General features: G+C 56.8%; 4 protein-coding genes across 7 annotated transcripts in view; 2 read left to right on the top strand and 2 right to left on the bottom strand.

Annotated features, from left to right (window-relative positions):
* The window catches only part of NR6A1 (nuclear receptor subfamily 6 group A member 1), a 66,066-nt gene extending 63,880 nt beyond the window's left edge, over positions 1-2,186 (bottom strand). For both annotated transcript variants that reach the window (XM_030461474.1, XM_030461475.1), the window contains exon 1: positions 2,113-2,186. In XM_030461474.1, coding sequence (XP_030317334.1) covers positions 2,113-2,179 — 67 coding nt within the window. In that variant the 5' untranslated portion in view covers positions 2,180-2,186. The remainder of the gene's footprint in view (positions 1-2,112) is intronic.
* A 712-nt stretch (positions 2,187-2,898) lies between these two features.
* Positions 2,899-10,222, top strand: OLFML2A (olfactomedin like 2A). The gene is made up of 8 exons (XM_030461276.1): positions 2,899-2,975; positions 6,648-6,911; positions 6,994-7,101; positions 7,218-7,403; positions 7,588-7,849; positions 7,979-8,212; positions 8,382-8,567; positions 8,794-10,222. Exons 1-8 carry the CDS (start codon positions 2,910-2,912, stop codon positions 9,393-9,395), a joined length of 1,908 nt encoding a protein of 635 aa, XP_030317136.1. The 5' UTR covers positions 2,899-2,909; the 3' UTR covers positions 9,396-10,222.
* Positions 10,223-16,628: 6,406 nt separating this feature from the next.
* RPL35 (ribosomal protein L35) lies at positions 16,629-18,327 on the bottom strand. The gene is made up of 4 exons (XM_030461094.1): positions 18,217-18,327; positions 17,880-18,016; positions 17,398-17,479; positions 16,629-16,850 (listed from the first exon to the last, which is right to left on the bottom strand). Exons 1-4 carry the CDS (start codon positions 18,217-18,219, stop codon positions 16,701-16,703), a joined length of 372 nt encoding a protein of 123 aa, XP_030316954.1. The 5' UTR covers positions 18,220-18,327; the 3' UTR covers positions 16,629-16,700.
* Positions 18,328-18,948: 621 nt separating this feature from the next.
* SCAI (suppressor of cancer cell invasion) overlaps positions 18,949-24,110 on the top strand; it is a 33,951-nt gene continuing 28,789 nt past the window's right edge. Inside the window, exons 1-2 of one of the 3 annotated variants that reach the window (XM_030461093.1) lie at positions 18,949-18,978; positions 19,209-19,253. Coding sequence is in view for 2 of the 3 variants with exons in the window: in XM_030461091.1 (XP_030316951.1) it covers positions 18,976-19,028; positions 19,209-19,253 (98 nt within the window). In the remaining variant the exon portion in view is untranslated. Of the gene's footprint in view, positions 19,029-19,208; positions 19,254-23,301; positions 23,317-24,110 lie in introns of those variants that run through there. The other 2 variants (XM_030461091.1, XM_030461092.1) reach the window with 2 other exon arrangements.

The raw sequence follows: 24,110 nt of genomic DNA, 5'->3' as shown, positions 1-24,110 counted from the left end.
TGGGGTTTTGTTTTAAAAAAAAACTTTTATTCCCCGTGCTCCTACAATCTTCTGCTCTCTGGTATGAAATTCACCCATATCAGTAATCTACCTATCTGAAACTCCAGTAATTTTAAGGGAACACAAAATTCAAGTAGTCTCCTAATACTTAAAGGTTTCCAAGACTCTGTCCACACAAAGTTGCCAAAGTTACCATAATTCTAGATAACCTTCTCTACCACTATTTTAGCTAAAACAAAGCAATTAAAACGGTGTGAAAAGCATCATGTTCCATTCAGAAAGAAAAACGTGTCACTGAAACTATAGGGGAACTGGTCTTTAATAGGACCCTCTTGAAAAATCATTGTTAGTAGCACTGGAAAAGTGAATGCCCTAATTACATTACTTTTTTTAAAAATTCCCTTTACTCCTTGCTATTTATTTGTGCAGTGACAAAATATGCTTCTTACACGGACTGGGATGTACTCAAATCAGTAAAGGACAACCATCATCTTGTACTCTTAGGACGTCAAACGCCCCTGCAAATAATGAGGCTGTAATTCCCCGTAACTGCTGAAATGAAATCCTATAACCACATTTCAAAGTGATTCTGAGGCTTCTTTCACTGAAGATGCCAATAAACTTGTGGGAGTTTACTTAGGGTTAGCACAGAAGCCACGTGCAGAGCTTAAGTTCATTAATGATTTTAACATAGCCACCAAGATTATAAACCTACTTTTACATATGTATCTATACATCTTTTCTCCTTGCATATACCATCATAAAACTTTAACTGCTTTCACAAGCCGTGAAGATGCTGTACCTCACAGAGCCAAGCACGCTACGAATTTTCCTTGAAAAGAAGCAGTTTCAAGGCTCTCAATTTTCCATTGCTATTTGCAGGTATTTTATAAACCAACAAAGTAACAAGCCAATCTCTGCTGCTCCTCCTCTGGCTGTTACAGGCTTTAGAAAGACTGAAGGTCAAGCAGTGTCTCAACACTGTGCCCCTATTCCACATTTTTTTCAGGCAAAGTAGTAAAAGATTGTTACATCATCCATTCAAAAGACTAACTGCAGCCACAGGTACACATATCACATGAAAAAACTGTGCAAGACACGCAAAGAATTCCTCAAACTCATCTGGTTAACCAAAAAATATCCCCCGCCAAACTTCCACATTATTGTGGGAAAAACGGTAAATGCAGACAAAGCACTAATGCTGGGATGGCAGGGATAATACCAGGGATGGCAGAGGAACAGATACTTCCCAAATTTAAGTCAGAAAGTTCTAAAATCGTTAAAGGATGAGAAGTACCATCTAATTGTGAGAGAAATAAAATGCTTCTAGCAGCCTCACAAAGGGACAGACTTCAACGTTACGTTTGAGGGCAATGACAGAAATCAGCGTTTCTGTGTCTGCCAGCGCTGTGTATTTTGGTGGGGCTGGTATCTAGGAAATGCCAGCGATGCTGCCCGATAAGGAGCCTCTTTTGTCTGAGCGAATCCTTTGTAGGAAAAAGCACCTTCAGATGGTAAAATGCAATTGTAAACCATAAAAATTGGCAGGGACATTCAAGTGCAGATGCAGCATTTGCATACCGGCGGGGTAACAGCCTCCAAATGGTGCCCATAAACACCCCCGGCAGCGCTGCAGCGCGGCCCCGCTCCCGCACCCACCGCACCCGGGGCTGACCCGAACGGAGCGCACCGGGGACGGCAGTGCGGGCAGCCCGGCGGGCTGGGGGTGGCCCCGCGGCCATGCAGAGGGTTCAGATGGGACCGCGGTCCCGGTTTGGGGGAAAACGGGAAGGGAGCGGCGGTGCTACCGACGGGCGCCCGGCACAAGCGGAGACCCCGGCCCACCCACCCCCCCGCCTCTCCGGGGCGGCGGGACCCTGTCAGCGGGCAGGCGGGCAACACGCGCTGCCGGCGCGGCCCTTTGTTGTGCCCCACCACGGCGGAAAGTTGCTGCCAGCGGGACCCCCCGCCCCGCCACCGCACCCGGGGGGCTGCCGAGGGGCGGCCCGCGGAGCCCCCGGCACCGCGCCCCGCTGCGTTACCGGCCCCGCCGCGTTACCGGCCCCGAGGGGAGCCCGCGCCGGGCCGGACCCCTCCCCGCGCTCCACTCACCGTTGCGGGGCGGCCCCTTGGTAGCGGCGCGGGGCTCCGGGAGCTCGGCGGGCGGCTCCAGCTCCATAGCGGCGCCGGGGCCGCGCCGGGCCGGGGCGCGGCGGGTCTCAGGGGCCCCGGCGGCCGCGCTGCCCCATGGCCGCTCCGGGCGCTGCTGACAGCCAGAGCCGCCGCTGCGGGCGCCGCGCTCGGGCCGGGCCGAGCCGGGCCGCCCCGCCCTCCCGCGGGGCACGGCGGGAAGCGTAGTCCGACCGCACCGCCCGGATGTACCCACGGAGCCGCCCCCCGCCCGGCCCCGCCCCACGGGCGGTCCGGTGGGCCCGGTCCTGGGGGCACCGCCCCGGTGGGCTCCGCGCAGGCAGTGCGGTCACGCCCGGACACCCCCGGGCTCGCACAGAAGCGTCGGGGCGGGAAGGAGGGGCGGGCCCAGCGCGGCACCGGGCAGACCCGGGGAGGGAGCGGGCGGGTCCGCCCAGGAATCCCACCTCGACAGAGGAAGGGATCGGCTGTCCCGGGAAAGCGGCACCGGGCAGCACGGAGGGAGCGGACAGCCCCGGTACGGGGAAATGAGCATCCCGCGGTACGGGAGAGCGGGGAAAGCTCGCACGGACCCAGGCAGCTCCGCCCGGGCACGACCGCACCGCCCCCGCCGCAGCGGCGCCGCTGCTGGGGCCGGTGTCGCCGGCGGGACGGGGCGGGGCAGGACGAGCGGGCGGGACGGGCGGCTCCTCCCCACCGGGACGGGCCGGGACGGGCGGAGCGGGCACTCGGTGCGGGCGCTCGGCGCCGCTCTCGCCATGCGGGCGCTGCTGCTCCCGGCGCTGCTGCTCCCGGCGCTGGCCGCGGCGCGCGGCGCCGCTACGGTAAGACCGGCCGCACCGGGACCAGCACCGGGGCTGGGATCGGAGCCAGGGTGTGCCCACCCGCCGCGCCCCCACTGGAGCTCTAGAGAGTGCGGGTACAGCCCTTGCTCCCTGCCGTCGGGGTCGCCTCCTTCGGGGCCGGCGGTGCCGGTCCGGTGGCCCCGGCGGCAGCGGACGGGCTCCGGGGGGGTCCCAAGGCGGAGCGGGCGGGGGCGCTCCTGCCTCCAGCCGCCCAGAGCTGCCCGTTACCCCGCGGGCAGAGCGGGCTGGCTCCGTCCCAGCAACCTGCGCTGGGATCCGGGACCCGCGTCCGCGGGCCGGGGTTTTCCTGCAGATTTTGGGGCATCGATGCCCCGCCAAGCGCCGCTGGGCAAGACCGGGCTCAGGCACTGGCCGCCCCCTCCACGGGAAGCCAGGGTGGGGGGGCGAAGGGTCAGGAGCGTGGGATGTTCCCGGGGAGAGGCCGGTGCGGTGGTTTCCTTGCGCGGCGAGGGTCTCGGCGGAGGGGGTGTGCTGGGCTGTGAGCGTGCTGGGGGGTTGGAAGGTGCCCAAGCTACGGTGCTGAGCTCTGCAATTAGCGTGTCTGTGCCAGCGAGAACAGCCTGGACTAGGCTTTGTGGGATCCAGCCCCTCGCCTTAATCCGTGGGTGTCTGTTGACCCGCAGCCGGGCCGGGACATCGGCTAGGGGGAGGGGAGTAGCCCCCTGGTAGGAGGGGTGCTGATGCTACAATCACCAAAGCCAAGATTTTCCAAGTTATTTGGTGGAATGAGGTGAAGCAGTTGGCTTGGGAGTGGTGTCCCGAGCGCTTCGGAATCATAAGCAGGTGCTGCCCACTGTACTTGAAAAGTATTTTTTCAGTTCTTGAAGTTTGGATCAGATCCCATCAGTGGGCATTCCCTTGCCGCGCAAATGTCTTGCATGTTCGCGTCCCCGTGACCAACATGGGACACCCGAGCAGTGCCAGTGCCCAGAGCCTGGCCACCATCAGCCACAGCCTGGCTCTGCCCCAGCTCCCCGGCTGCAGAATGTATTTCACGCCTTGTGCCAAGCTGGGGAGGAGAAGGAAGAGGAGGGTGGCGCGGCTTCCCTCCCGTGATGGGGACATGCCTCCCAGCAGCTGTGTGAGAGGCACGCAGTGCAGCAGCATGCTTATCAACACAGCGTGTTTTCCTCCTAAATGAGTCCTCTGGCAGCAATCAAAGGACAGCCTAAAAGCTGGCCAAGGTTCATTGTCAAAGGTCCCGCTTTCTCCAAATAATGGCACAAGCTTCCTGCTCACATGGATGTTCTCGCAAGAGATCCCAGAACCAGGCAGCTCTGGGAAAATTACTCAGCTCGTAAAAACCTGGGAGTGAGGAAACCCTCAGCAAAGTGCAGGGAAGCTGCACCCATGCCAGCCATGGGTGCTCTATCCCACTGTTGAGAAGGGACCCAGCTCTGGAGGGGGAGCAGCACCCGCCTGCCTGCACGCTGGGCTGGGGTATGCAACAAGCAGGAGCGTTCAGGGAAAGAACCACCCAAGACTCTGGGGGGCCGCAGAAGCCCCACAAAGGTTTCTTGGAGAGCTGTTAGTTTTTGTCCCTAAGCCACCAGTGCAGCATGCCAGCCTTCAGCTGGGGCTGCCTCATGCTTCCCACATCCCAAACCACCCACACGCCGTTGGGGAGTGGGTCCCACTGGGTCGAAGGGGCACAAGAATTGGGACAGGGACAGGCACAGACTGGGGAAGAGCGCCCAGGCGAGCATCACCCAGCATCTCAAGGAGGGAGGTGGGGTGACCCTCACAGAACTGACTGCGCAGGGTCCTTTTTTTTAAGACTTCCTTGTTTATAGCCTTTTCTGTATAAACAGACCCTGCTTAAGGAAGCTGCTCAAAAGGCAGAACGAGGTTTAATGTTACTGCCCCACGTGAAGGCAGGCGGCTGCCCTGGATCGTGCACAGTGAGGTGCGCCCAGGAAGGGGCAGCTGCTCTCCCCCCTGGAACCCAGGGTCCACTGGCACCTCGACTCGAGGATCAGATTTTGCTGAGCAGCAGCTCATCTGTGAGACAAAAGCGGATGCCGGGGCCCTGGGTCACTGGCTGCCTGCGCAGCCAGGGGCTGTTCTTGAGACACAGGAGATACATGGCTTCAACTAGAGGGTCTCTGGGGAAGAGATTGCCCCTTCATGCTGTGCAGGACATCCCCAAACCCCCGTTTGGTGGGTTCCCCGTGCACTGCTGCGTGTAAGCAGCCACTGCACAGCGGGACCCCTAGGGCTTCACCAGGTTGTTAATGGGAATAGAGGACCCTGGCTGGGAACTCAGTGGAACTGCTCTGGGACACACCAGGACCTTGTGAAGGGCTCCCACAGGGTGGATGTGCACATCAGGACCTTGAGCAGCACCGTGCACACGGAGGGATGGAGTTCGCCCGGCTGTGTGCGGAGCAGCCGGCAGCTCACCCCGTGCTGGGAGTCGTCCTGCCTGTTTGCACAGGCACCGGCATGGCCGTGGGGAGGTCAGGGGGCCCAAGGGGGTTCGAGAGATGGAGAGGTGGTGTCTGCGGGGCGTCCCTCTCCTTGCCCTGCTGCTCCCTGCAGAGACCTTGATTAGATCCTCTTGGATTTACAGCCCTCTTGGCCACCGGGTGTTTTACTCCCAGCCAGCAGGACCTTAAAGAAAGAGGGTTTTTTGAAATGCAAAATGCAGGAGGTTTTGCTGCCCTTTACGAAGGGAAACTCCTGCCCCGGCTGTGAGGGGACCCTGCTGGGGCGGCAGTTCTTAGGCAGAGGCCGGAGCCGCAAGCACATCCCAGTGGGAGGACGGAGCCTGCACGGCCGCTGCCCAAAGGCAAGACATCAGCCCGTGGGTCTCTGCCCTTTTCCACATTACGCTGTGCTCCAAGGAGGGTGGGAGAGCCAGAGCTGAGATCATTTCCCAGCTCTGCCACCGTTCTGTTTCCCAGGGTGTGTCAGAACGCTCTCCAGGGTCACTGTGCTGCTGTTCCCGGTTCTCCCACGCTCCGGGTGCTTGAAGCAGGCGCATCTCTATGCCGTGAGCAACCTGGCCATGCTCCCTGCCAGAGCTCACAGGGGAACCGCTGGTGACAGGGAGGGGAAGAGGGACAAAACTCCTCAACACTGCCTTGTTCCCCAGCACAGCGCAGGGGGAATCTGCAGAAAACAGCTGGAAAGCACCCTGGGCCCTATAGCATGAGTCAGGGCCGTGTGTAGAAACAAGGGAGTCCTTGAGTGTGTGCCCTGGGACATTGCAGGAGTCTGGAGGGGCTGAGCTCACCCCTGCGTGTCACCATGAACAAGGGACCCTGTGTGGGCTCAGGGCTGGGGGGGACAGAGTAGTTTCTGGGTCTCCTCACCACCATCCCCGCTCATGTAGGTCTTGCTGGAGGCAGGGAAACAGCCACAGAAGTGGGACCTGAGGCACAAAACACTCTGATGGCCACAGGGCTGAGTGGCTGCCTGGGTTTTGTCACCGCCACAAGGGTTCGGGGTGTTGGGACAAGGTGCTCTGGGACAGACAACGCCCCACACTCTGCAGAGCATGGTCAGGAGCCCAGGGGTGGTGGGCATGCAGCAGAGGGGAAGTCAGCCATAACAGCTAGCTGGGGTCAGGGCCCCCGAGGCACCCAGATGGGGCACCAGCTGCCCCACAGCCACGTGTCCCTACAGGCACTGGGCGAGGTGGACCAGGTCCGGATGACCTCGGAGGGTTCTGACTGCCGCTGCAAGTGCATCCTGCGTCCGCTCAGCAAGGACGCCTGCAGCCGCCTCCGCAGCGGCAGCGTGCGGGTGGAGGACTTCTACACGGTGGAGACGGTGAGCTCAGGGGCTGACTGCAAGTGCTCCTGCACTGCCCCCCCCTCCTCTCTCAACCCTTGTGAGAACGAGTGGAAGATGGAGAAGCTGAAGAAGCAGGCCCCTGAGCTCTTCAAGGTATCTTCAGGTGTGGAGGGATGGGGGGGGACAGAGACCCCCTCCCCCTGCTCCATGTCCCAGGCCTGCTCTCCCTCTGCAGCTGCAGTCCATGGTGGACCTGCTGGAGGGAACACTTTACAGCATGGACCTGATGAAGGTGCATTCCTACATCAGCAAGGTAGTGGCCCAGATGAACACACTGGAGGAGGTGAGTGAGCTCCAGCAGACACCATCCCTGCAGCCTGCCCCGTCTTGGTTGGTTGGGACCATCTGGGGGTACCATGGGCTCCCCAAGCGGGGCTCCACACCTCTTCTCTCCTCCAGACCATCAAGACCAACCTGAGCAGGGAGAATGACTTCATGAAGGAGAGTGTCATGCGCCTCACTGACCAGATGAGACGCTATGAGAACTACTCCGACATCATGATCAGCATCAAGAAGGAGATCTCCAACCTGGGCTACCAGCTGCTGCAGAAGGATGCTGCTGCTGTCCCTGAGAGCAAGGCACAGGTACCCCCAGGACCCCTCACAGGCATGGCCACTGCCACTGAGCTTCTCCTGCTGCAGGGCAGAGTTGAGCTTCAGTGCTTGCAGTCTCTCATCAGGGAGCACTGGGCTGGTATCTGCTCCCCTGCCTGGCATGGCAGTAGGATGGGAGGGAGGGGAAGGGGTCTGATCAGGCTGTGCCTCCTAGGACACAGCGGGCAGCCCAGAGAAGGAGGCAGGACGGTACCCCAGCACCCGCAAGGCACTGGGGGACAGGGTGGCAGCCCCCCGAGCACCCAAAGAGAAGCAGCTGAAGCCCGAGAAGCCAAAGAAGGATAACCTGAAGGCCAGGGGGGGAGCACAGCCCACCCCCAAGCCCAAGCCATCGGTGTACCAGCAAACTGTGGTTCGGGGCATCACTTACTACAAGGCTGGGCAGGCGGGGGCCGAGGGGCCGGCCAGCAGCCGTGGTGAGTCCCTGGGATGGACCAGGGATCTGGGGGTCTTGGGGCCCCCTCCTGCCATGGTGCTGCTCGGCAGGGCAGAGAGCCAGGGGCTGCCCCTGCCAATGCACCATCCCCCCGGCTCATCCCTCACAGAGATCGCTGCAAGGGGGGCAGCTGTGCCAGAGCAGCAGGAGGAGAAGGGCCCCCCACCCCCTCTGGCTAAAGGGACCCCAGCCCAGGCTGTCATGAGGGTAGAGACCACCGTGCCCAGCACCACAGCCATTGCCAGCACTGCCCTGGCCCCCCGCACCACCATCCACAACACCCCCCCAGCCATCCTTGAGCAGGGGGCTGACAGTACCATGAGCCCCAAAACGCCAAACAGAGGTGGGTGAGCAGGGGGCTGGGAGGGGACACCCACCCTGGTGGCTCCAGAGCTTGTGGCCAGGCTAGGCCAGCAATTGCCCTGCCATGGCAAAGGACTTCCTTGCCCCAGGCAGAGGCAGGCTGCCTGGGGCAGGGGTAAGCCTTCCTCCTCCTCTTACTCGGTACCCAGTAAAGGAGGTGGAGTGTGAAGGCACCATCAAGTCGGTGGAGCACCCCACAGAGCACCACAGCTATGGGCGCAATGAAGGGGCCTGGATGAAGGATCCTGCTGCCAAGGATGACCGCATCTACGTCACCAATTACTACTATGGCAACAGCCTGGTGGAGTTCAGGAGCCTTGACAACTTCAAGCAGGGTGAGGGCAGGTGGTGGAAAGGTTGAGGAATCCCGGATCCTCCTGGGTGGGTGCTTAGCACCAGCTGTGCCAGGCCCTGGGTTGGTGGGCAACTGATGGGGACCTGCAACACCCATGGGGCAGTGGTGAGGGCAGAAGTCCCTTGTCCCTACCATCATGCTTAGGCCATTATTCATGGGACCCCAGTGCTGTAAGGGGTCCCAACAGCTCTCCCATCTGCTCACAGGCCGCTGGAGCAACCTCTACAAGCTGCCCTACAACTGGATTGGCACGGGGCATGTGGTATACAAGGGTGCCTTTTACTACAACCGTGCCTTCACCAAGAACATCATTAAGTATGACCTGAAGGAGCGGTACGTAGCAGGCTGGGCACTGCTCCATGACGTGGTGTACGAGGATACAACACCCTGGAAGTGGAAGGGCCATTCAGACATTGACTTTGCTGTGGATGAGAGTGGGCTCTGGGTCATCTACCCCTCTGTGGACTACGACTACTCACAGCAGGAGGTGATCGTCCTGAGTCGACTCGACCCCGGGGACCTCTCGGTGCGCAGGGAGACCACCTGGAAGACGGGTCTGAAGCGCAATGCCTACGGGAACTGCTTCATCATCTGTGGCATCCTCTACGCTGTGGACACCTACAACCAGAAGGAAGGGCAGATCTCCTATGCCTTCGACACACACACAGACACAGAGGCAGAGCTCCGGCTGCCCTTCCTCAACCAGTATGCCTTCACCACACAGGTCGACTACAACCCCAAAGAGAAGGTGCTCTACGCCTGGGACAATGGCCATCAGATGACCTATGGGCTCCACTTCGTGGTGTGAGCGCCGGGCCGGATCCCAGCTGCATCCCTATCCCACTCCCCACTGTGTCCAGCCAGGACTCCCTGACACAGCCTGGCCCTGGCACCCCGGCTGGGCCAGGGCTCTGGCTTCCACCCCAAACCCCCTCCATCTTCTGCACCTGCACTGCACCTGCCACATTGCAGGGCGGGGGGTGCAGGTAGGCACAGACCCCCCCATGACAGCGTGGCTTCTGGGGCCGTGGGGCCGCCCCACGGCCGACGGCTCGACCGGTGTTGCCTTCCCGGGGAGGAGGGAGAGGAGCTCAGATCCGCTTTCCTGCAGCACCGGGAGGCAGCCGAGTCTGTGCTGTCGGCCACATGGCAGCGCCCACCCCACGCCACCGCATCGAGCCCGTACCGCACACCCTGCCGCACCGCACACCCCGCCCGGCCCCGCGCTGCCCGCAGCCGCCGGCTGCCAGCGGTGCGAGTACCGACAGAGCAGTGCCGGTTGCCTGGGCCCCATGCCCTCGCCTGCCCCTTCCCCCGCGGACGGGCAGGGCCCCCACACTGCCGGGGCAGGAGCAGCAGCTGCTATGGCTATTTTAGGAGACGTGATTAAGATGCCTTTGCTTTTGCCGCTCATTAGCTTATTATTTAAATTGCATTCACCGGAGCCGCGCGGAGTCTCCTCTCCCGGTAGCGGGCGCAGAGCAGTGCCCTGCCCGTAGACACCCCTGCCTGCACCCCGCACCGGGGACCCGCTGCCCTCCTGGTCCCCGCCTGTGGCCAGGCGAGGGGCCGGGAGCGCTTGGCTTGGTTTTGGTCATTTTAGACGTGAACAGTATTAAAGAAAAATGTAACAGATGAGTCAGGGGACTGCTGCGCCGTCGTTTCTCTCGCAGCCGGGCAGGGAGGGGCGGGCGGGTAGGTCTCGGGAACAGACCTGGGGGGGCAAACCCTGCAGGTCCTGGGGAAAAGTGCGTTCGGAGTGTCCTGGTGTGAGCTGAGCCCCTTTACGAGGACGACAGGAGAGCAGCTGAGCGTGGGTACGGCCAGAGCAGCTGCCCTGCTCCTGCAGGATTTGGCAAGCATGGAGCTGCTGGGAGGGCCGGGGGGCAAGAGCAGCCCCCGCGTCCATGTCCTCCCGCTCCAGGCTGTACGTGCCAGGGCAGCCACCTCTCGGCACCGCTAGCCCTGCCTGCCAGCCGGCTGTCCCGTCGGGCTGTGACCGGGCTCCTTGTGCCAACACGGCTGAAATGTTTCCTCTTGCAGAGACCTGAAGGGATCACTGGGCAGCCGGGCAGTCTCTTGCAAGTTCTTGCTCTGGCTCACAAAGACACCCTCTGCCCCTGAAGTCCCTGTGCCGGGGAGTGTGGAGCATCCCTTGCTTGGCCAGAAGTCCCAACCACAAGAAAGGACATGACTGACTTTCCTCCCCCCTGGTTGGCTCCCTGCCAAGCTTTTATCTAGCGATCCCCAGCAAATCCCTGTCCAAACAATACGGATTTCTGACATTTTTTAGCAGTAAAGTAAACTCCCAGCACATCTCTAATTCCAGGGCTTTGTTGATCTTCGGCAGGGGCTGCGGTGGCTCCACGCTGCCCTGCTGCGCCAGGCTGAGCTGCGGGTGCCCCGCCGATCCCCCCGGGAAGAAAACACGGCGAAGGGGGTAATTAAATCCACATGGCTGGGGGGTTACTTAATTGCAGCCATGGGGCCTCCTGCAAAAGCACCCCTCTGGGAGCAAGCTCCTTGCTGCCCCTAACGCTGTGATAACGAGAAGCTTTAATTACACCCACATGACAGATATTTCATTAAATACTTTCCCCCCCCCTTACAGCTGCCTGGCCTTGCCCCTGAATCCCACAGCCACAAGCACCAGCTCGGCCTGGCTACAGGGCTGGGGAAAGCTGGGGAGGAGAGACATGGGAGCAAAAAGCAACACGGGACAGTGGGCTGGCAGCAGTCTGCAGCCTCAGAAGGTTTCTTGGCAGCACAGGCTGTGAGCTGCAGCACTGTGAGAGGTGGGATGTGGGCCCTGGGGAAGCAGCCCCCCAACTCCCCACCCACAGAACACCAGCAGTGAGCAAAAACAAGGGGGCTTTTGTTTCTGAGGGGGTTACTGTGCTGGGTCCTTCAGACCTCCTGTATCCCCTGACTGCTCCATGCTGTTTTCTCAGTCTAAAGTCTCTCTGATCCCCTTTCTCTGATGTTTCATGTCAGGGAATCACACCTCAGGTGAGGGCAATGGAAATGCCTCTGAGCACCTGCTCTGATGCTCCCCATCTGCAGCCTGACCAGCCCATCTCCATGGCAACACTGGTGGTTTGATTTGGTGGCACTGGAATATGTAGAAATCTCCCTCCCTATTGCTGCTGCCCAAGGGGACACGTGTTGGATATGTGGCTCAGGAGCTCCAGACCCAGCAGTCCTTGTCCTGGTCCTGCTCCTGGCCATGGTCCCAGTCCATTGTCTCTGAAGCCTGGTCCTGGCCTTGAGTCTCAGGTGCTGCTCCTGGTCTCTGTCACAGGCAGGATGATGTAGATCAAGGAAAACAGGGATCCCCAATGGTGGGGATATGCAGGTGGGGGCAGGATGAGCTCCTGCTGTGCTGGGCACTGCTGATTTCCAGACATTCCTCCTGTGCGTGGCCAGCACCACCTCAGCTCATAACGTGATTAAAAGATTAAAATCTCTCAGTTCAGCAGCAAGTGGCAAATGAAGCTTGAGGCAGAGACGCTGAGGGTCTGTGGTGCCCAAAGCCCCCGTGACAGCAACACAGCACTCAGGGGAGGGCACTGATGCCATCTGGGAGGGTGGCTGCTGATGCCACAGCCCTCCCTCTAAAAACACCCTCCATGGGCGCAGCTGGCCCCTAGGTGAAGCTGAGCAGTGAAGCCCTAATTCCCCCCTGACCTGGCTGCTTTCTTCTCAGTGCTGGGAGCCCCCTGGCTGCAGTTTGCTCCCATGGGGGGGACCTGGGCCCATCTCCAGGACAAGAGATGCACCATCAGCTGTCCATGGCCACACAGCCCCTCCCTGGCCAAGGGAAGCTGAGAGCCACTGCCCCGGGGCTGCAGGGCTGGGACCAGCTGTGTGCAGAGCATCTGAAGGGGGAATTGGCTTCTTCCTCCAATTCTTACCTCCCTCTGGGGGCTGCTGACCCTGGGAATGAGGCGATGCGTGTCTGGCAGCAGGTGGGAATGAGCCCTGGGGCTGTGCCCACATTGCAAACATGCTTCCAAGCTGGAGCCAGCAGCACCAAGCATCACAGGGATCTATTTTTATTGCCCTGCCCTTTCCTTCACATAATCCCTGGGGCCGGCATGCCTGGGCACAGCCCTGGCAGCACAGCAGCATGGAGAGGGTTGGTATTTCCCACTCCCTAGGGATGTGCCATGGCTCCCTGACACGGCTGCTGTGCAGGACAGTGCTGGCACCGCTCTGCCCAAGGTCTCTTTTGGGACATCCCTGCCCTCCCTGTCCCTGAGCTGTGGCTGACAGGGCAGCACCTCGCTGGGATGGGCACATCCCTGCTGAGACTCGGCAGCTCATTGCACCCAGGGCCAGCAGGGAGGTGGGGAGGACACAGCAGGCAAAGCTCCCCTGGGAAGGTGTGAGGGTGCTCAGCATCAAACCTGCTCAAGTGCTTTCCCGTGGCTGTGCTGGCAGCAGGAAGCTGTTTCTCTTGTAACCATGATGAAGCTGCAGCTGGAAGCGCAGCGGGAGCTCAGGATGCGAGTATCGCCCAACCCAAACAATGCTGGTGGGGTGAGCAGCAGGAGCTGCCGTGTCCACACGCACCTTCCCAGCACTCCAGGGCTGTGAGGGGCTGACAGGAACCCTGTCAGGGAAGCAGAGGCACAAACCCAGCCCTGAGACCAGGGAGCTTCTACATCTCTCCATGTCCCCATGGCTGGACTGGGACAGGCACAGAAGGCTTGGCCCAGCATGGACCCCCTGCTCCCAGCAGGACCTGGCTGGAAACTGCCTCCTGGGGACAGCGGCTGCTGCTGCTCTGCCTGGATCCCTCCTGGAATGGCTGCCTGGGCACAGCTGGGCTCTGGGACTGGGCAGAGGGCTGTGCCTGGGATGTTCTGCCCTGCCATGGCAGATCCTTTGGGCACAGCCTGGTGGTCTGCAGGTTCCTTCTGGGGAGCTTAAGGCTCAGTGCCAGCACTGCAGCCTTCACGTTGTGTCCCTGTCCCCTCAGCTACCTGTGCAGGGACATGTTTGTTGGGAGGACACTGGTGCTGCAGGGCTGCTGGTTGGTCTCCAGAGAGCCGTGGGGTGAGAAGGGGCTGCAGGGTAAGGCAGGAGCAGGAGCTGCAGGAGCCGGGCAGCCCACCCTGAGCAGCTGTGGGGAAGGGCCGGGCAGTGGTGGGCAGCAGCAGCTAGAGGGAAGGGAGGGAACTAAGGGGCTTGGCGGTGCCTCTGCTGACTCATTCACCAGTGGGAACAGAAATCTGTTCCCAGGATCCTCACCGTCATCTCCAAACCACCCCAACCCCTGGCACAGCAGGGCATGGCAGCCCCTGAGGTGATGGGTGTTTCCAACAAATGCCTCATCCCTGGCAGCATCCCCCAGGACAGGACTCATCTCACTGCTCTCTACCGCCCCGCCGGCTGGCAGGGAGCCACCATCCCCAGCTCAAAGCCACCATCCCTAGCACACTGACACCAGCCCTGGCACAGTGCCCCCATTGCCTGGGACCCAAGGGCCACCTTTGTCCAGGAGACCCAGGACAGGAGCAGGGCCCCGGGGCTGTGTGGGTGTCCAGACACTGCCCTTATTCATGGGAGCAGCAGGAGGGGGGAACGAGTCCTCCCCCATCCCAGCCAACAGAAGGGGCATTCAGGGCAGGGAGTGGGGGGCTGCCCTGAGCAGACCCCAGCCTCCTGCATGGCCAGCAGGATGTGGCATTTTCCTGTGGGGCACTCACAACATGGGGGTTATTGTTAACCAGATGTGTCAGACAGCTCTCACACTGTCATGTGAAGTCACCTCTGCCTGGGCACATGGAGCAGGTGGCATAGCGCAGCCCAGGGTGGCTGCTTCCAGGAGCACGGATGTGGCAGGAGCAATGCCAAATGCTGAGGGCTCTGCCTCTGGCCACACCCCTCTTTGGAGACCAGCAAAGCAGGAGATCTTGTGCCTCCATCTTGACATAACCAGAAGCCTGTTTGCCTCCTGGGACAGCGGGTATGGCCTGTGCACACACTGTGCTTGAGGTGTTCTCATGTTTTTATCTGTTTACAAGGGTGTATGCAAAAGGTTTGGAAATACAGCAGATTGTAACCAAAACCCCCATGAGAAACTTGGTAAGTCATTTACCTCCAAAGGTGGCCTCGCTCTAGGCAGGCACCTGCAGTAAACATCATGAAATCTTCCAACCTGAGTAACTGCATCTTTGTTAACTGTGCCTTGCAGAACTGCAGACGTACCCACTCCACCCAAACCCAACTGTGACTCCAGGATGCTCCGAGGTATCAGTTTGAGGTGTGATTTTGTACCTGCAGTGACCACAGCAAGTCTTCTCTGGGCAAAATGCTGCAATCCAAACCTGGGACTTTTCCTTGGATGTTCAGTGTCTGGTTTGTGCGTGGTAATTACTGTGTGATTTTTTTTTTCCACTCTTGTTACTGGTTAGTTAATGGCACACTGTCATCTGTACCATGACCCAGCATTTTTTGACATGATCCTCTCCAAGCAGTGCTGCTCCCCTGGCCATAGATGGTGACAGCCATTTCACCTCCAGCACACTCCAGTGCTGCCCTCCGAGGATCTGCACTGCATCTGCCTTCTCCCCATCTTTATTTCCAAACCACCCCACAGCTCATGGTCCCTGCTGACAGACAGCTGACTCCTGGCTCACACAGTCAGGGCCAGGAATTTACAAATGGCCATCTAGGAGCAGGCTCTGGACAGGGAAATGTTACCTGGGTTTGGATTTCCGTGTCAGGAATGCTGGCAGAGCCATCAGACTCCCTGGACACTGCTGAGGAGCACAGGGTACACAATGCCCCTCCTGCAGAGCAGCCAGGTGTGATGTGAGAGTGAAGCAGGACAGTGCTGCCTGTCCCATCCCCAGCACAGGACCTGCCACTCCCTCCCCTGCCAGGCACTGGGATCCTGGGCAGGAATCTGTGGGGCTGTGCAGGGGTCCCCATGTGCTGCATCTTTTGGGGAGCAGTCTGCTGCTGCACTGCAGGGGATTCAGAGACCCACCGCAAGCCAAAGGAGCCAGGTCTAGCACGACCCCCCCTGCTCCTGCAGCCTGGGCCCCACAGGGCCTGGGCCCAAAGCTCTGCCAGGCCAGGTCCCTTTGCTGCCAAACCGATCGTGTTCTGGCCCACACTAAGCTCCTAACAAAGCCACCACACAGCCAGCATTAGCATCATCGTAAAGCTATCCCTCAGACAGCTCAATATATGGGAAATTCACTCTACTGCACATAATTAAATCTCTCTCCAGTTAAAACTTGTTCAAGGCTTAAAAATTCTTCAGATCTACGCTAAGTTCAGTGAGCAGAATTAAGATCCTTTTCCTAAACAAAATCTGGATCCAATTTAAAGACTCCCTAACGAGAATTTTTCGTGTTAGAATGTGTTAGCTATGCTAACGTAAACCATGAGTGCTGCAACTCTGACTGAGGATCACTGCCCTTACAGCAGAACCAAAAAAGGTCTTTGGAATCACAGCTCCATCTTCAAGTTACACAGAACTCCATGGGGGACACAGTCAAACCCAAGGAGGGGGCTGCAGCAGCCTTCAGCCACCTCTCACTGCAGCACCAGGCAGGGTGGTCAAGAAGGATCAAGCAGCTCAGCCCAGCAAACCACCAGCAGCACCTCCAGCATCTGCAGAGCCAGGGACTGATGGTGCAGAGTCAAAACAAAGGCTGGCAGAATCTTTCAGTTTCAATGAAATCCGCTGAAAACACAGCAGATGAGCTCATCTCTTTAACAAAACACTGGCACAAGACCAAAATATTTACTCTTAAGCCCTTTAAGTGATGAACACCAAACACTGTAAACACCCATGCAAAGTTTCCCTTTAAAAGTCAATCTCAAGGTAGATTTTTTAAATGTGAAGTTGAACCACACTCTCAGATCTGTACTCATTCACCTGTTCTTCAAAAAGAAAGGTTAATTCTAATCCAAAAGTTATTGTAATTAGCAATAAATGCTTAAACAACCTGACAAACCTCCCATTTCTCTTCATAAAGCTGATGAATCCTTTGTCCCACCACTACAAAAAACCCAAAAGTGACAGCTTCCAAAGGAAACTCTATTTAATGCCACACCCTCAGCTGATACAATGTAGAACCTGGGGTAGGCTTTATGCCTTGATGGCGTATTTCCTGGCAGGGTACAGACGTTCCTTTCGTTGCTGTTTTTTGGTCTTCAGATTCTCTTCATGTTTATTCAACCTGCGGCGCATGGCACGAGTCTTCTTCGGCCGCAGGTCGAGAGGCTTGTACTTTTTGCCCTATTTGCAAAAACAGAGAAGTTCAGTTTGGGAGCAATGATGTGCATGTGCTCCAGGAGAGATGAGCTGCCTGTAAGAACAGCAGCAGCAGTGCTTTCAGCTGCTTTTAGTTGAGACCATCAAATGCTTAAAGTTTAAGAGAACTTTCCTCAAGTGGGAAACATTTTGATTCCAACTTCTGTACCACCTGTACTACTTTGACTAATAAAATTTAAATAATGCCTAACCTTACAAGTCCCAGTTATCCAACACTTCTTTATCACAGTTTAACCAACATGAAAATTGTCTCTATCCTGGCGCAAACCAGGATACTTTTGAAAATAGAGCCTGGCAAAAGCAGATTCACACTGAGCTTGAAGAATTCAAGGCAGTCTTGCAATAATATTAAAAAAAAACTGTGACTACAGAATTTTAAAATAAAACAAATTACTTTTCCTTGAGTTTTAATTTCCTCAGTAACAACCTAAAAATTATTTCAGTTCTACAAACTATAGATCTGAAGATGGCGAGAGAAAAAGACATCACTGTCCAAGATGTTTGGCCTTACCTTGTAAAACTTCCTCAAGTTCTCCTTCTGAGTCTGGTTGATAACAGTTAGGACTCTGGCAATGGATTTACGCACCACACGTCTGCAGGTGGGAAACAAAGCATCGCTCAGAACTCAAGTCCCACAGATCTACAGCCAGGCACACAGAAAACGGGACCGTACTAGAGTCACTTACGGTGCACCACGTTGTAACAAAACAAAAACTTCCGGCATACGCCGGCTTCACATCGCCGCTAAGACTCGCACAAGACTTTCAAGCCTGCAAATGTTCACTCTTCTTCCATACACTTTTTTTCCCGGATTTAGGGTTTAAGTCAACACAAACTGCGACCACCTCTCTCAGACCCTCCGCGCCGCAGCGCCCACCCGGTCCCGGCTGAAGGCCGCGCTCCCACCGCGCCCCCGGGCCCCACCTGCTCGGGCCTAGGGGGCTCTCCCGCTGGCTCCCCGCCGCCCCCCGAGCCGGGCCAGAGCCCACTTACATCTTGGAGAGCTTGGAGGCGGCCCCGCCGGTCACCTTCGCCACACGGAGCTGCGACAGCTCCACCTTCAGATCGTCCAACTGCTTCAGCAGCTCCTCCTTCTTCTTCCCTCGCAGATCTCGGGCCTTGATCTTGGCCTGCGGACAGCGGACCGCCCGTCAGCCCCGCGCCTCCGGCCGGCCAGGGCCTGTCCCGGGATGCCCTCACCCGCCCCGCATCTCCGCCCGCCCGCATCCCCCCAGATCGCGGTCCCACAGCGCCGCGGTGCGAGGAGCGGCGGCCCGGTACCCGCGCGGATGCCGCCGGATTGCGGCGGTGGAGACGGCGGAACGCTCACCATGATGGCAGCACCGGCACGGGTCGGGGCGGAAGGGACGGAAGCCGCGCGGGACCGTGGGAACGCTGCCGGCCGGAGCGAACCACTGTGCGGCTGCGCGGGGGAAGAGCCTGCGCACTGCTCGCTCCCCCGCAGGCAGCGCGGTGGTACCGGCCGCGGGCGCTGTCAGGGGAGGCGGGAGGCGGCGGGGAGCGGCGCCGGTCCCGGCGGCTCCGGCCCCTCGGGAGAGGGCTGCTGCGGGCCGCTCCGCCGCGGCGGCTCGGGGCTGCTGCCGGTGCCGCCGCTCCCTCCTCTCTTTCAGCCGCCGGAGCCCTGTCAGAGCTCAGCCGGTGTTCCCGTGCTGGCCGAGGTGCGGCAGCGGTGGGGACGTGACGGCGGGCGGGGCGGCAGCGGCCACCGTGACGGAGCGGGGCTGGGAGAGGGGCAGGGCCGTGCGCGCAGGTGGCCGGGCGGGACGGGTCACACCGGGCCGGGCCTCCCCGCAGGGTGGCGCCGCCGCTCGCCGCCTCCCGCCGTATCCAGGCAGCCGCGCCGTGCACCGCCGGCCGCGCGCGGGAGGGCGGGTGCTCCTGACTGACGGCCGCCCCCGCCAATCAGAGCGCCGCCTCGCCGTTAGCCCGCGTGTTCCTCCAATAGGAGCCGGCGGGGGCGGGGCGAGGCTGGCCCAGACTCGCGTGAGGCGGCAGCCGCGCTCCGCGCAGCCGGAGCCTTGGCCGCGGGGCTGGCGGCGGTGCCCGGGAGCTGTGGGAGGTGGCGCGGATGGTGAGAGGAGCCGCCCGGCAGCGCCTGCCCCGCACCGGCCCGGCCTCCAGGTGCGGGGGCGGAGCGGCGGCGCGGGCGGGCTGCGGGGCGCGGGCGGGGCGGGGCGGTGGCACGGGCGGGGCGGCGGCGCGGACGGGCGGGAGCGGCGGCTGCGGGCGCCTTGGGGCAGGCCCGGCGGCGGCGCTCCCCTCACCGCTGTCTCGCCCCTCACCGCTGTCTCGCTCCCGCAGAGCTCCAGGCCCAGCGGAGGAGCCCTGCCGCAAGAGGAAGCTCAGGTGAGGCGGGAGCGGGCGGCAGGTGCGGGCGGGGCGGACCGAGCATCCTCTCGGTGGAGGGGCAGCATCCCCGCGGCGCGGGGGGAAGCGAGCGGCTGCTCGGGCGGGGGGTCCGTGCCCTGTGCCGGGGCGGAGGGACAGCGATGGCGGGGGCTTTGCCGAGGCCCTGTGCCTGTCTGCACGGAGCTGTGCTCGCCCGTGTCTCTGCCGTTAACGGAGATCAGAAATAGGATGTGAGCCGTTCTCCGCTTAGGCCTTGATTCGCAACCTTACTGCAATAATTAAAAAACCCGCCCCTCCTTTTGAACTTCCCCGTTCCTGGTGTTACCATCCCGCTTGCCGGCTGGGGGGCTGCGGGGGTCAGTGTGCGGTGACAGGTTGCTGCACTTCTGCATCAGCTGAGGAGTCCTTCTGGGTGAAATGCTGCTGGATTTTACAAGAACTGCCTGGGCAGTGCTGTGTATCCCAATTGCTGTTAGACGGAACCATCATGGATATGTCCTGGTTTTAGAGTTTTATCTCAGCACCTCCCTCTTCACCAAATTCTTGTTTTGGACTGAAAAAATTATCGGACAATAGGTGATAGGGAGTGCCTTGGGGATAGAAACTGGATGATTGTTCTGTTGTGGTCACCCCCCAAAAATTTATTGCCCATTACTGGCTCTAAATCTGTCAGTAATTAAAGGCTGCCCCAGGTGAAACACTCAGGATCAAGTCTGCAGGTTTTCAGAGTCTGGGTCTAATCTCCCACCACAGAGCAGGATCCGAATTGTCATAGTTGCACTTCTGTCATTTGTTAACCAGGTTCCTAGCTTGCTTAAGCTGTGTCTTGGCCAAGCAATTCTAGCCTTCCAACCTGCAAAATGGATCCCTTAATATAAAAAATGGCTACATTTTGCAAGAGCGCTCCAAATGCAATCCACAGTTTTCAGCTAATGCAAAGCAGCACTGTTGGAGCATATGACTAAAATGTTACATATTGCGTGCGTGCATGCACTCCCCACCATTCCTGGAGGCAGCAGAGTTGTGGTGCTTGGTGGCAGTCTTCACCCTGGTATGGATCCTGCTGTGGAACTTGGCAGATGCTGTCACTGCCCGGTGCATCTTCTCACCTTGTGTGAACCCTGTTGTGTAACTGTTGTTAACTTCAGAGTGTGGAAGGAGTGAGTAAGGAGCATGACACCTGACTGCAGGTTAGGGTCTCAGATAAAAAGGTCTCAAGTCAGTGTCTTTTAGGATGTTTTGATAAACTGGATCATAATTTATGTTAAATGAAAGAAATAATGAATTTTGTAGTGAGATGCTAAAAGATTAATTTTCCAATTGTTCTGGGCTGCCAGAATAACACAGGTAACACACACAAATGGGGTGACTGGGTTCTTTGCTACAGGAAATATGACAACAGGAGAGAAGGAATATTTTGCTGATCATTGTTTAATCTTGAAATAGAGGTACAATACAGCATCAAAATTCAGTTGTCAGTCCCTGTCCCTCACAAACACTGGCAGATTTTATCACAAAGACTGGTTAGGCTAAGCACTCTGGGCACTGCATGTAAGAATGATACAGACAGCAACACAATGTTCTGCCTCAACGTGCTCACTAAGAAACTACACCTACAAGTGACTGTAGGCTGAAAGTGCTCAGCAGTGTGAGGAATACATAGTTTGCCTGTACTGTTATTAATTTCTGTTTCGCTGTTGTATTTGGTGGAGGGAAGTAAAAAATGGAGAATAGCAATTGAAAACACAGAGAAGCTTATAATTCTTCATGGAAATTAAATTGTGTTGCTCCTACTGTTGCACTGAAGGCACATTTTTCAGAAGGTGGGTGGGCAGGGGCTGCAGCTTTCCCTCCTCTGCTGCCAGCACTGCTCCCATCACATGGTGTGACTGCACAGTCCTTTGCTCTCACTGCAGCTGTGCTCACCCTGCCCTGTGCCAGCCAGATTTCGCCTCTTTTTGCATCACTTTTATTCTGGTTTAGCTCTGGTGGCTTTAATGGAGTTGTTGATAGACTACCACAGTATAAATGGATAATGGGAAATCATTGGATCATCTGGACGCGTTACTGTGTTGGCTTATCTTTTATTCTGCGTGATGTGCCTTGGGCAAGGAAGGGTTCTGGTATGAAAGTCTATTCTGAGGTGATATTACTGCCTAAATAGCTAAAATTTACCTGTATTTTAAACAAAACTCACCCCTCTACCCCAAAACATGGTACATCTGTCGAAATCTTACCACAGCAATCTGTGTATTGATGCCTTTTTTTTTTTTTCAGAACTTATCGTAGCTTGTTTCATAGAAACATTCAGTTGGAGCAATCTTTGTAGAAGGAAAATTATGTGTACATGCAAGTTTTATAATACTTTTCTTTGGTATTCTTGCATAAGGACATTTTGTAGGCTTGGCTCTTAAGCACATAAGCTCTGTTCTGGATATGTAGATTTTAAACAGGCTGGAAACAGAGGTACGGAATGGGGTCTGTGTTGCAGCAAAAGGAAATGGCTTGAAGGAGGGGACCAAATTGTGTGTGGGAGCTGCATGGAGGGTCAAACAGAGGTCTCTTTCTATAAAATATGTAAGTTAGTTGCCAACACAAATATTACCTAGCAGTTTACATGTGTTGAGAGAGTGCAGCACAGCCCTGCAAGAGGAGCAGAATAGAATAGAAAAGCCATCAGTCTGGCTCCCTGAGGATGTCAGTCAGGGAAGGAAGTGTGTGATGCCAAAAAGCCTGGATGGAACAGCAGGTTTAGAGGACTCGCCGTTTGAAGTATTTTTAATTATTGCTATTATTGTAATGGAACACAGACTAGCAGCTGAATTTTTAAAATATAATTAAGGTAGAAGTCAGCAGAGGGATTTCTCTGCTGTGTGGCAGAGGAACAGTCCAGAAGCAGTTCCTGCTCAGGAGGGCGAATTCCCAGAGTCATGGCACTCTGTGCAACTCCCAAGCTTGCTGACAGCTGATCCCCAAGTGCTGGCTTGGAGGGAAGGACTGAACTGAATGGGTAAAAAGCTTTCCCCGGCTTGTACTGCGTTCTCTTCTGTCCGAGTAAGGTTCCAGTTGGAAAGCAGCCATGGACACCTTGGCTGAGAATGCTGACAAGATTGCAGAGTGTGATGACAGCTGCCCTCCGGATCGGATGTGTCCTGAGCTGCCATTTGGCCATCTAATAAATAATGTGACATGCTAGGAAGAAGTCTCTCCATCACATGAACATCAAGCTACATTGTATAGCAACCATTCAGTTTTATTTTAAATCAATGAGTGTACACTGAACAGTTAAAACACCAGTTGTTTTTTTTGAGTAAAGAAAGAAAGAGAAGAAAAATCTTTTAGCTCAGCTGCTTTCAGGAACTTGGCCGCTCGCACTGCGAGAGCCATGTGCTTTTCTGCCCTGCTTTAGGTGATGGCTTAGTTCAAGGGGGCCCAGATTTGGCTCAGTCAAGAGTTGTGTTGGCATCTTGCCATCAAATGTGCATAAAATGGAGCTGACTGCAATTCCCTCCTCACTCTAACATGGAGGGGCAGCCTGGGGAGAGCCGAGGCCCCTGTGTGCCTTGCTGGAGGGTGGCTTGGCTATAGGAGTTGTACTGGGGTGTGTGATCCCTGCAGCATAAGCTGGTGTATTGTGACTTCATTGTTGCTTTAGAGTCCCAGGGTTGTTTGGTGTCTTGTCATAACTAATCCATTTCAACCCTTGCGCCTGCCCTTCCAACACTACTAAACATTTTCCCTTCTCACAGTGGCTTATGTGCTTTTCCAGATGTACAAGGTTCATAGCTCATTTACAGACTCTTCCTATGATTTTGTGGCTTATGTGCATTTGCACAAAATCAAGATAAATACAACTGCCATTTTAGCTGCTCCAAGAACATTGTGTGTAATAAACCACTAAATAGTTTAGGTTGTGAATGTAAATACACACAGCTCAGCCCGCAGCAGCTGATGGTGTTTTTCTATCTCTTTTTTCCTTCCCACCCCTGCCAAGAGTGGGCTAGCCTGATGTTCTTTTTTCTATTCTCTTTATACAATGCAGATCACTATTGAGTACCATGTAGGTGGTGTACAAGCACTACTACAGATTCATGATTTGAATTGGGATGCAAGGAAACGCATCTCTTCCACACTGCTTCTGAACCATCTTTGGGGATTCCTGGACTGGTGAACCAGAAACTGCCTCTGCCTGACTTTGAGCTTGAGCTTATTTTTTGTAACAAACCAGTTAAGTCAGTAGAAGAGCAGAGGCCCAACTGTGATACATTTTAGGCCTTTGCCCTTTGTTCATCCTATGCAACAAAAGGTCATGAACTGTAGTGAAAGGATCACAGAGCACACGGGATGGACAAAGGTGGAACAAATTGCCAGTGGCACAAACATAAAGAAGAGAAGCAAAAGTTGTGTGTTATGAAGGTAATAGAAAAAGGCCATGTGCTCCCATGGTGATACCATGCCTCTTGTATTTAAAGTGAGGCTGCCCATATATCAGAAGAAAGGTGTGGTTTAGATGATTCAGTGTGGAAGGCAGAAGGGACAATGCAGTTTCCATGGTGTGATGTTAATGAGCAGTTCCTTTGTCCTGGGAGAAAAGATGGCAAAAGATGCACTTCTGGGTACAGAGAGGTTGCTCTGAGCAATGCAAGGGCTTCTGAAGATTTGTAAACCAAATCTGAAAAGTATTGAACTTTTCATAGCTGTATGACTAAGGGTGCCTGCTGCACATTGCCTGCAATGCTATAGCAGTGTGTATCTGGAGAGTTGTGCTGTATGGTTTTATCTTCTTCTCTTATATAGTTCCCTTCTTTCCCTTTCCCCTTTTTAGGAATCAAAGTTATGCAAATACACAGTCTG

This window comes from Calypte anna, chromosome 17 (genome assembly GCF_003957555.1).
Source record: "Calypte anna isolate BGI_N300 chromosome 17, bCalAnn1_v1.p, whole genome shotgun sequence".
NCBI lineage: Eukaryota > Metazoa > Chordata > Aves > Apodiformes > Trochilidae > Calypte > Calypte anna.
This window is presented reverse-complemented; position numbering and strand designations above follow the sequence as displayed.